Consider the following 12,511-nt stretch of genomic DNA (forward strand, 5'->3'; position numbering starts at 1 on the left):
TAGCAACTATATATATATATATATATATATATATATAGTGCTGTCAAACGATTAATCGCGATTAATCACATCCAAATTTTAAGTTTTTGTTTGCATAATATATGTATGTGTGCTGTGTATATTTATTATGTATATATAAATACACACACATGCATGTATATATTTTAGAAAAATATGTTATGTTTATATATGAAATATATTTATTTATAATATAAATTATATGAATATAAATATAGACATGTAAATACATGTAAATATTTTCAAAATATATACTGTATGTGTGTGTATTTATATATACATAATAAATATACACAGAACACACACATATATTATGCAAACAAAAACTTTTATTTTGGATGCGATTACTCACGATTAATCGTTTGACAGCACTAATATATATATATATATATATCCAACTGATATTTAGATGCATTTTATGTAAGTAGTCTGCTGTGCAGTTAGAAAGATTTCATCAGAATTCAACAACAGCACCAAATTGCATATATTTTCTCAGTTTGGGCCTCATACTATTTTTGCCATAAAAGCTTAATGTATCACCTGCAAACATTTTTTATTTTTATTGTATATATTATTATTTAAAAAAAATATAGATTTAATAAATTGTGCCATTACACAAAAAAAAAGGCTTCATAGGTTTAAATAAATGTGTTATCTAGGAATTTGAAGTACACTTCTTCTTTTTGGAATGTTCACACTGTTTATACTATAAAATGGCATATGATGGTGCACAAGTACACAAATTGGGACACACCTCTTGTTTTAGCCAGATTGTAAAGCAGAATCGCTTGTGTCCTTCACAGAGAAGACAATCCCAGAATGCAATGGGAGAAGTTCACTGGGGGGAAAAAAGAAGGTGAACAAAACAAGGGTGGTTTATATTTGATAAAATTCTGGAAATTATTGATTATAAATAGCCCAGTGTTCATCCGATTAGTATGTGTGCTGTGTTTTTATGATTATTAAAGAATTGCACTGTGCAACATGCTAACATCACGCTACTGAAATCGATGGTGTGGCGGCAAGCGTCCTGTGCTATTTGCAATGTGTGCACAATTGCTGACTGAGTAGAGCATTCTGAATCCATCACTTATTAGCTTCCATAACAGTTAGGATGCTCCTTCAGAAGACAGCTGCCTATGTGGGCTATGGGAAGCAAGGTAGCTCATAGTAGGTTTTGGAACAGAGCTTTTGTATTTAAATAGGCGAGTTTTGCACAAGCATGTCTATGTGCAAGTCTCTGCATATATCTCCATGACCCTGTCATTGCTTATTCCCAGTTTACCTCGCAGCTCTTCTGCACTGGGTGCTTTAATAACTGTAATGCTTCTCCTGCAGGGCAGGCACTCCTCTCTGCTCTGCACAGCTGCTAGTGGGGAAAGAATAGCACAGGGTGGAGATCATTGATCTCAGAGCTGGTGAAGAGGGACAGACAATCTCGGCATCTCATATTTTACAAAGATAGATGGGACTGGGTCACATTCAGTCGATTAATTTATCTGCTAATGTGAATCAGAATACGGTACTGGAGCTGGTGCTTTTGGGACAGTATGGAAGTGAGGCTAATCTTAGACAGGAGCCTTCAACATGGATCTTGACATGGATTTTTAAGCTTATGTTTATAGCACTATATTAATGTATTTGCCTTATTATGATGATTACTTTTACATGTGTTCAAATACTGATTATTGATATATAGATTCATACATTTATTTCAATATAATATATCAATGTCCAAATACTACAGATATCATACAATTCAACAGCATGAATAATTGTCCCAAATATTCACAGGATGTTTCCACCACAAGCCATTTCTTTCAGAAGACTTTCATAATGGAGTTCATGGCTTGGTGAATCCGGCTAGTCAAAGGCTGAAAGATGACAGAGCAGGGGACTGTGAATCAGATGGGAATTGAAATCACTTGTGAATAAACTAGATGACTCGTGCAGTATTCTGTTATCTTCCTTGCTTTCTCTCTCCATCTCTCCATTTCTCTCTCTCTTTCCATCAAACTGTTTCTTTTCCCCCTCTGTTCCCTCACTGGCAGTTGCAGTGGTCAGAATACTAATAACCTCTGCTGTGTTAAGCAGTCTGACCCCTGCAGTCTCTTTGGGGTAGCTACAGTTAATACCTCATTGAGAAATACACACAATTAAATAAGAACATTACATAATGGACTTCTGTTATTTTAGAAGCTAATTATAATAAAACAAATTAAGCCTGATCCAATCATTAACTGTATTCTCGAAAGAAAACACTTACATTGTAAGATTGTAAGATAAGACGTGAAGTTATTAACGTAATTTCGGGAGGAGTACGCCCATCTAATCTTCCAATTAATATCCAAGTATAAAAGACAGGCTCTTACCACTTCCGTTGTTAGTACTTTCGGCATCCCTCCTCCTCCCCATCTCCTCCTTTTATGCATATGTATTTATTTATCTTTCTGTCTATAGGGGGGCTATCGGAGCTGGAGTAGAATAGTCTCTCTGAGCCCTCCATTGCAGACATCAAGCCAAATCTGTTTACCACTAATGCTAAGATTATATGGGCACAACTCGTGAATTTATTTATGAACCATTCTTCCCTTTAAATACATGCCCAATGGTGATTTTATAAGACTGATAAAATTTCAGGTAACATTTTTAGCAGGATGTTGTCATTGTTGCAGTGTAATTGACCTTTTGCAGGGAGTTTGATTGATAGGCAATCCGACCAATCATAATGCTGAATTTACCAAACTGTTGATTTGGCCACTCCTAATGTTCCTGCTATCTCTCTGATGGATTTGTTTTGTTTTTGAAGTCTAACAATTGTCTGTTTCACTTGTATGGAGAGATCATTTGACCGCATAATGTGGGTTCACAGCAACAGCTTCCAAATGCAAATCAACTCCAGACCTTTTACCTGTTTAACTGATGTAGAAATGACGAAGGAATAGGCCACATCTGTCCATAAAATGGCTTTTGAGTCAGCTGTCCAATTACTTATGGTCCCTTGAAAAAGGGGGGAGGTACATAGAGATGTAATTCCTTAATCTTTCCTCCAAATGTGTGTAAAGCTTAGAGTGTGCACTTTAAGCCCATATTCATTATATAACTGTAACTTGAATATGTTTTGGTCAGCAGCTAAAATAATAAAAATTGTGCCTGTGTCCAAATATATATGGACCTGACTGTATATGTAGTGATACTGAAAATATTTTTTTTATCAGCTGTTTGCTTATGAGAAAGCTAAAGTTTAGATGTTAAATTTTTTCAGGAATCATATTGCAATATAAAATTCATACAAGATAACATAATATCTTGACCCCCACCCCCATCTCTTTTTCTTAAACTTACATATGCCTCATAGGACCATAACCCTTCCTTGCAAACACATTATTCATAAAACAGGATCTATTAGAGAGCCCCTAACATTTGGCCCCAAAACAATCTTCACAACGCGCCTGAAGACACAGCTCTTCTCTAAACACTTCATTATCTTCATACACATCTTCAATAAGGCATAAATAATCTCTTCGTTCTCCATTTTATTATTTTAATACCGTAAAGCTGCTTCGACATGATCTGCATTGTAAAAAGTGCTATATAAATAAGGGTGACTTGACTTGACTTGACATTCAATATTCAAATGAACCCCATAAAAATACTACTCTACTGTCTGTATGCTGTTTGCTTGTGCTTTTCTGTATGAACTATGATGCTTCTATAAGATATGATATTATCTCCTTATTTGTTGTACTACTCCTTAACCTGTTGTTTATTTGGATAAAAGCATCTGATACATGAATAAATGTGAAAGAATACAATATTTTGGGTGGAGGATACAGTATGACTTATGTTGTTTGTTGACCAATGCTATCATTGTCCATGAATTACAGGGCCTATTTGTCTCTGTCCACATGTCTGTCTTTTCTCTTGGTTGTCTTTTCATCTTGTTAGCTTGTCAGCAATCTCTCTTCATGTCCTCCTCTATTACTCCTGTTGGTTTGTGTGTCGTCTGTTGTTAGAGAGGTGAGGTGGATGGGCTGTGAGATGCGATGCCATTTGGGCAGATGGCTTTATTAGAGCTCTGTTGAGAGGGTGAGATTGAGGTGGGTTTATCTGACTCTGCTGTTTAGATTAGGCTGAAATGTTGCCAGGTCTAATTGAAGCAGGGATTTGTGCAACAGAGGGACTGATGAAATGCCACAGCAAGACTTGCTAAAAGGGCCTTATTTATGTTCTATCTGTCCACTAAGTCACACACATATTTTTGTATGTTACAACTGTAACGCCTGTTTCACACATGATTCATTTGCAGTGCACATTTATGTGCACATATATGCAACTGATCCACAGCTTCTTTATACCACAAATAATCTATTCATTCACCATGATTTTGATTTTAAATCTAAATGTTGTTGAAGTTACTGAAAAGGCTTATTCAGCATTGTGGACAGAAGATTTTTTATAATATAAACAGTCAGAAAAGGTGGCGGATGCCAGGACCTGAAGCTAAGAGCAACACAGCACAATAACACAATCTTTGATAGATGTATTTATGTTTAAACTCAATAAGTATACTGTAAAAATGTAATATTCCATTCATTACTTCTTAGACAGATTTGTATATTAAGTTGCTCAAGCAAGTGGCAAAATATTTAAACATGGTACTTCTTTGTCTGAGCTTACAATAATTTGCTCTCAGTCTCAAAGATGTATATGTTTTGTTGTTTGCTTTGGCAGTGAATAGGGTTACATGGTAGATTATACGCCATTTGCAGTGCAATGTCAAATGTCATTGTTGTTCATTAGGCCTAGTAATAATCTCAGCTAGAACAGCCAAAGCATTACATTATGTTGAGCAATAGCTGTTCCAGTCAATTTTTCACTTTGGAGAAATTGATATTTGAAATCACAGACACTCAGTTCTCATGATATATATACCAGCTAAAGGATGATTTTTAATTTGAAAAACTACAACTTAAGTTGGAAATATTATACATAACAGAAATTAAAAGTATTTATTGCAGGTAATTTATGTACTTAACTTGACAGAGTTTCATTGTGTTCTTCCATTAAACTGCTATCTTGTGTCAGAAGTAAAAAATTTAAAAAAAGCCTCATCTTTCTTTTATGATAATGCTTTCATAATTTATTCATAATGCTTTTATGAAATGCTGTTGTTGTTAATTATTTTCAGTAATTTTCTTTTTCTTTCTCTTTATTCAGGGCCATGCTTAGATCCGCTGATCTCTCCGCTCTACGCGTCCTCTTTCCATGCTTCCTCCAGATATAACTTTTTTTACTCTGCACACTTTGCCAAACTGTATGGTAAGTGACTACACCACAAAAAGCAGATACATTGTAAGCCACTACAATTACTAGCAGACTGCTGGATGGGTTCCCTTTTGAATCAAAATATCTTGCTTTTTGTGAATAAAAGCATTTGTAACTATATCTGACATTACTGAGCTATGAATAGAAAAGAAAATAATATAGTGTATGAGAGAAAGTAAATGTCACAAAATCACTTGAAACAGAGCTAAACGCTGCACTAAATTCTGACTTCTTCAAGACTGAGCAAGTCGTATTGTCCTGTAGTGTTATCAGCATGGTTATTTTTTTAGGCAGCAGAACAGTCTGTAATTTAATTTAATTTAATTTAATTTAATTTAATTTAATTTAATTTAATTTAATTTTATTTTATTTTATTTAATTTTATTTAATTTAATTTAATTTAATTTAATTTAATTTAATTTAATTTAATTTAATTTAATTTTATTTAATTTTATTTAATTTTATTCTATTTACCTGTCATTAAATCTATAAAATAAGATCTGCTGTAGACATACACATTTAAATGAGGGATTCTATAGGCATAAATTTAATAGGTTGGTGGAGAAAAATAACGATTTGAACTTTTTGCTTTATTTGAAGTGCCAAAAACACACAAGGGATTTGGGAAATTTCTCTTTATTTCCCCCCAGAGGAGAACTCAAAAATACAAAAAATAATGTAGATTATTTTGATTTTTGTCAATATCTATCAATTTATGAATGCCCAAAATAGGGACCAAGGCCCTACCAACTATAATGGCTCCTGCAGCAGCCCATGACAAGAATGGCTCAAGAATGTTTTTTTATTAACTGAATTTCTCAAATGTTTGTGTGATGATGCATTTGTAAGTAACTTTGGATAAAAGCATCTGCTAAATGAATGAATGCAAATGTGATGATGTAGGGAGCAGCGGCTGGTCTCCGTCCCCTCGGGACAGGCAGCCATGGATGCAGATTGACTTGGGGAGGAAGTATCGTATCATGGCCATTGCTACTCAGGGTACCTTCAACTCTTATGACTGGGTCACCAAATACATGCTGCTGTACGGGGACCGATTTGACGCATGGACTCCATATGTCATGAAAGGAGGCAACATGGTAAAAATAATCTATGTTTTATGAGTGTTTGTATGACTTGTGCTGATCTTGATGTTTGGTGGTTCAGGACAGGTCAAGAGGTCATGCATTTGTATCGTTTTTGACTCCGAATTTAGAGTTTACATAAGTTTTTGATGTAGGATTAGTTGTAGGTGAGAGAAGCGGTTTGTTTGTTAAATGGTGTGTAACATTCATAGAGCCTCTAATATCAGATTTTTGTGTCTCTCAGACGTTGCCTGGCAACTGGAATTACTACCAGGTGAAGAGGAACGTCTTTCATTATTCGTTCACTGCCAAACATCTGCGCATCTATCCCATGGGCTGGAATACTGAGAATGGAGGCAAGATCGGCCTTCGCGTAGAGTTCTATGGCTGTCCTTACGGTAAACAGCACACTGAGTTACTGGCAACAGCTTATGTTTTATCAGTTGCCAAGAACTTTATCTTAACATGATACAGAAAATCTCCTCAGTGTTTTGTAATGTTAACCGGTCCTTTGAGCTGTACTGCAGAAAATAATTCTTTAATCAGTATTTTGGTCTTGTTTTCCAGTAAATATATCCATGTACTTAAGAAGTAAAATGGCATAAGATCATTTTCAGAAGTCATTTTCCGACTGAAAGGGAACATACTATATCATTTTTCTTCTCAAGTACTTTGTATCTTGTTTCAAGGATTTGTAAATATTAATACTGGAAATATGAGTTTATGTGTGTGTGTGTGTGTGTGTGTGCGTGCGTGCGTGTGTGTGTGTGTGCGTGTGCGTGTGTGTGTGTGCGTGTGCGTGTGTGCGTGCAGTGTGCCAAGCAGAGTATCATTTAAATGTTAATATCTTTGCACTGCAAAAAAATAACAATAACAATATTCCGGATACAATATCAAGCACTCACACCTACTGCCTGTTAAGCTTATGGATTAATTGAATATTCATTTGTAAATTCAACAGCTATGAACTTTGTCTTATGCTAATTTATGCAAGCTAGAAGCAATTAGGGAGACACTGTGTACCCCTTGATGATCTGGGTTCCTGCTGCTCATCTAGTAGAACTAGACATACTGGCTTGTCAATTTTGTGTTTGGTTTTTAAGATGAAGAACATCTTCCAATACAGTTTTTGACAGTCTTCTTCATACTCTTTGACCTTTGACCCTAACAGACTCATATGTGATGCAGTTTGAGGGGGATGACATGGTGGCACATTCATTCCCACGTGGCAGGATGAGGACACTTCAGGACCACTACGCTTTAAACTTTAAGACCTTGGAAAAGGATGGTGTTCTCCTGCACAGTGAAGGTCTGCAGGGAGACTCCATCACTCTAGAGCTGAAGATTGGACGCCTCTACTTACATATCAGCCTGGGTAATGATGATCTATCTATCTATCTATCTATCTATCTATCTATCTACAATCACAGGACATGTATTTCTGCTCTTTTTCAGGGAGTAGCACTGTCCATAACACCAATGGGATGACCACAATGATGCTGGGAAACCTGCTGGACACTCAGCACTGGCACTATGTCACCATCAAGCGCTACGGACGAGAGGTTAACTTCACCTTGGACAGCCAGACTGAGACTGCTGTCCTCAATGGAGAGTTCCAGTACCTTGATCTGGACAAGCAGGTGTTGTGTTGGATTAAACACATAGACTATTAATGCACACTTCACTAAATGACTCGCATTCGTTCAGAAGATTTAAATGAAGAATCAATGTTCCCTGCATCCTGATCACAGCAATTATCCATTTCTCTTTAGATTTACGTTGGCGGCGTGATTGAGAAAGACGTGCCCCATCTGCCCGGTAAGGTTAACTTCCGTGGCTGCATGGAAAACGTCTTTATCAATGGAATCAATATCATCTACAAGACACAATACCAGGAGCCTGAAATTCGACTAGCTCCTAAAAAGGCATGTTGAGATTTCCTAAAATTCACACGACCAACAGCAAGAGCATAGTGTGGGGTGAATTATTAAGAGATGTAGAATCACATATTATGTCACATTTGGATGACCATTGTATTGCTTTTGCAAAATATTTGTGATATGTATATTTCCATCTTCTCATCTGCCTTTCTTCAGAAAAAGATGCATTATACTTGCCGTGATCTCCTCTGGAAGCCCATGACCTTTGCAGGACCCAACAACTACCTGCAGCTCCCCGGCTTCTTCCGGAAGAACCGTCTGGCAGTGAAGTTTAAGTTTCGCTCATGGGACTACACAGGCTTATTGATGTTCACCAGGTTTGCAGATGAGTTGGGCTCTCTGGAGCTGGGCCTCAGCGAAGGACAAGTCAACATCACCCTAATGCAGCCTGGAAACAAAAGATTACGCTTCGCTGCAGGTATGATTGAGGATTGTGTCCATAGTTTTCGTTATGACATTTTGAACTCTGTTTCTATAAGAGAGGACTGAATAGAGCCATTTAAGACCAAGAGTTTAGCAGAACCAACACCAGATGAAATATTATATACAGTACAGTAAATATTATCCTATTTTGTCTTGTCTCAGGGTACCGTCTCAATGACGGCTTCTGGCACACAGTAGACCTGACTGCCAAAGACAACTTATTAACTATCACTATAGATGAAGATGAAAGCTCACCACTGAAGATTACCAACCCTTTCATGGTTCGTACAGGAGACCGCTATTTCTTCGGGGGTAAGTAACAGAATATTAGTCTGTTATGATTCAATGGCAATGACACTCTTCTGTAAAACTGCCTCAAAAATTACTGTGCAACAATGTTAATGTTTGCAATAGTATGCATGTTTCATCTGTTATACATAAATATGCACACGCCATAAATGCTACACTAATGTTTATAATCTATACTAAATGCCTTTCAGTTGCATAGCAGATAACTAGATACAGTACATTTTTCGTGTCTGATGTGCTGCAGGTTGTCCTAAGACCAATAACACGGCACGTTGTGTGACCAAGCTGTCTCGCTTCCATGGCTGCATGCAGCAGATCTTTATAGATGATGAGCCGGTGGATATAGATGTCATGCTGCAGAGGAAATGGGGCAGATATGCCGAAATCCTGCTGGGCACCTGCGGAATCACTGATAGGTGTGTGTTTGTGTGGGTGGGTTTTGCCAACACTGTCCTCGCAATTATAGAAGCATGTAAAATACAAAATTCTTCTTCTGTAGGAGTCAAGTATACTTGTAGGACATATCAGTAGCTCAGCTCTATAACAACAATATATATCAATGGGAAGTCACCACCATGATCTGAAAACTAGCATGCATGTGTGGGATATAAGTTTAGTGTTTATTTCTTACGTCAAAGTCTAATGTCTTAATCTGCAATAGGCAATCAGGATGAACATAAGAAAAATGAAAATGCAAAAAAAAAAAAAGGATTCTGATACTATTTGACACCAGTACAAATATCTAAACATTCCTAAATCAATATAGATTTACTTTAGAAGCTATGAATGACTTCTTTAGTCTTGTTTTCTGAGAAACAAATCAGAATGATCTGAAACAAGAAAAAATCTGTCAGTGGGGTAGAACAGTAAGTGCCTTCGAATTAACTTTATTTTTCTTTCCCTACAGAAAGATTTTTTTTTCTTGTTTTAAACATAAACTCACTTAATTTTGATAGATTTTTAGAAATTATGAATTAATATTTTCACAAGTTATTGTATCTTGATTTACGAAAATATAAGATGTACTGGATTACAAAATAAAAATACAAATAAAAAATGTTTTTTCAAAGTGTCAGTTATTGTCAAAAATATTAATAACAATAATACAAACATACAATCATATAAATACTCATAAAGGAGAAACAAAGCCTCACAAAGGAGAAAAACAAGATGGATTTAATCACTGATAAATCATAAGATGAATAAAAAAAAACAGAATATAAATTTGTATTCTGGTTTTGATCTGAGAATATAACTCTCAGGTTGATTCATCTCATATTAGTGTCATCTGCAAATCATATTTTGAACAATATGCAACAACAGTATTGACAAGAAAACATGACAGGTAATATCTTGAGACGTGCATTATTAAAATGTCGACCGTCTCTTGTTTTTTTCTCAGGTGCAGTCCAAACCCTTGTGAACATGAAGGCAGGTGTATTCAGTCCTGGAATGACTTCCTGTGTGTGTGTAACAACACCGGCTACAAGGGGGAAGTTTGTCATAACTGTGAGTGTCCTTTATTGAGGAGATTCCTCTGTATTGACTTTTTGTTGGTGAAACATGAGAATTAAGTCTCTCTCTCATCATCTCAGCGGTCTACAGGGAGTCATGTGAGGCCTACAGACTGAATGGGAAGTACTGGTCAGGCAACTACACCATAGATCCAGATCTGAGCGGACCACTGAAGCCTTTCACGGTCTACTGCAATATGTGTATGTATGAAGCAAAACAGATTGACGTGTTGAAAGCAATTTAGAATGATTTTTCACAACAAGCTGAGGTTTATCCTATAATATTTTTAGTGCAAAAATCATGGACTGTTATTGAGCACAACCGCATGAAAAGCACCAAAGTGAGTGGCTCCACCATGGATCGACCGTATATTGGGGACCTCCAGTATGTAAATGCATCGTGGGATGAAGTCACTGCCCTAGCAAACACGTCTTTATACTGCGAACAGTGGATTGAGTTCTCATGCTACAAGTCACGCCTCCTCAATACTCCACGTAAGTTAAAAAGTTTGAACAATGACAGGTGGAAATCAGAATGTGGAATATCCTTGGTCATTTATAGCCAGTGATTGAAATGAATGGGATAATTCACCCAAAAATGAAAATTCTGTCATAATTGATTTACCCTCATGTTCCAAACCCGTATGAGGTTAATCAGTGCTTCTCAAAATGTGACTTTCTGAAGACAATCCTAGCAACTCTAAGTATGTGATTAGTCCATATACGACTCCTGCATTCTGTAGCTATATGAAATATTTAGTGTAAAATGTAACTCATTATCCACTGAAATCCTCATTATTAACTCATTATCCACTGAAATGCTTAATCTCTTGCAATCACCAGCATTCGTGAGGCAATTAGCAATGACCAATTCATGAACGAATTATATTTTTTAACTGGATCTTTTCAATGAATCGGTTAATGCAGTACACAAAACTGGTCTGAATAATTTGTTCACAAATCAAACTGGTCTGGTGATCAAACTTGCTGATTCAAAAATCTAGTCATAGCAGTTGACAGCTCACTAGAGGTACATAGTAAGTAGAGTATTTGAGTTAGTAATGACTTATGCCTTGAAAAGACAGGGAATAATGATACATTTATGATGTTTCTTCTTCTTCTTCTTCTTCTTTAATTGCATTTATTTTTTTATTTTGGTGCTTGACATCCCCAATCCTAATTCACTTTTATTATATTGAAAAGAGTGGACAGTGTGTTCTTCAAAAACCTTTAGCATTCCACAGTAGAAATGAATGTATTTAAATGTTGCGTTACAGTGTACTCTATAAGCAGCCATCACTATGTAGCTAAAATATAGCATAGTAGAATAAGAAGGAACTACAGCTGTGAATTTTAGATAGCTGTTGAAGTATTGATCTTAGCTAGGATCTTAGGGGAATCAGTGCAAAAACACTAGATGGTCTGACTCAGCTGAACTGCCAGGAACTTGAACATAATTAGTGTCACTGACCTTCTCAGCCCTTTTCTCTGCTGAGTAATTATAGGAATCGTATCAGTCAGCCTTTACCATTCAAATGAGTTTACGTAGTAGTAGGGCTCAGTCGTCATGGTCCCCTGCTTTGTGAGACTGGCTTGCCTACAATAGGTATGCAGTGTTTCTTTGGTTTTATTTATTGTTGTAAACAGATGGACGGCCTTACACTTACTGGATTGGTCGGCATAATGAGAGTCATGAATACTGGGGAGGAGCTTTCCCTGAAAGTGGGAAATGTGGATGTGCTGTCAATCAAACTTGCACTGACTCCAAGTACTGGTGCAACTGTGACGCAGACTACCGTCAATGGTGAGAATGAATAAACAAATGAAAAAAATGTTTTTATTATCTAAGCATGCCTTTTATGATGTCTGTATGGTGGTGTTTTATATTATTAAAGAT

The 12,511-nt window shown here is 36.4% G+C and overlaps 1 protein-coding gene across 2 annotated transcripts in view; it reads left to right on the top strand.

Annotated features, from left to right (window-relative positions):
- Positions 1-12,511, top strand: part of LOC107721486 (contactin-associated protein 1-like) — a 28,916-nt gene that overhangs the window by 7,957 nt on the left and 8,448 nt on the right. For both annotated transcript variants that reach the window (XM_016529510.1, XM_016529509.1), the window contains exons 2-14: positions 5,239-5,340; positions 6,250-6,443; positions 6,673-6,826; positions 7,600-7,803; positions 7,884-8,068; positions 8,201-8,353; positions 8,525-8,786; positions 8,954-9,103; positions 9,345-9,516; positions 10,503-10,609; positions 10,696-10,815; positions 10,906-11,109; positions 12,262-12,418. In XM_016529510.1, the coding sequence (XP_016384996.1) occupies positions 5,239-5,340; positions 6,250-6,443; positions 6,673-6,826; positions 7,600-7,803; positions 7,884-8,068; positions 8,201-8,353; positions 8,525-8,786; positions 8,954-9,103; positions 9,345-9,516; positions 10,503-10,609; positions 10,696-10,815; positions 10,906-11,109; positions 12,262-12,418 (2,164 nt within the window). The remainder of the gene's footprint in view (positions 1-5,238; positions 5,341-6,249; positions 6,444-6,672; positions 6,827-7,599; positions 7,804-7,883; positions 8,069-8,200; positions 8,354-8,524; positions 8,787-8,953; positions 9,104-9,344; positions 9,517-10,502; positions 10,610-10,695; positions 10,816-10,905; positions 11,110-12,261; positions 12,419-12,511) is intronic.

Source organism: Sinocyclocheilus rhinocerous, unplaced genomic scaffold, assembly GCF_001515625.1.
Source record: "Sinocyclocheilus rhinocerous isolate Xijiao unplaced genomic scaffold, SAMN03320098_v1.1 scaffold481, whole genome shotgun sequence".
Classification (NCBI taxonomy): domain Eukaryota; kingdom Metazoa; phylum Chordata; class Actinopteri; order Cypriniformes; family Cyprinidae; genus Sinocyclocheilus; species Sinocyclocheilus rhinocerous.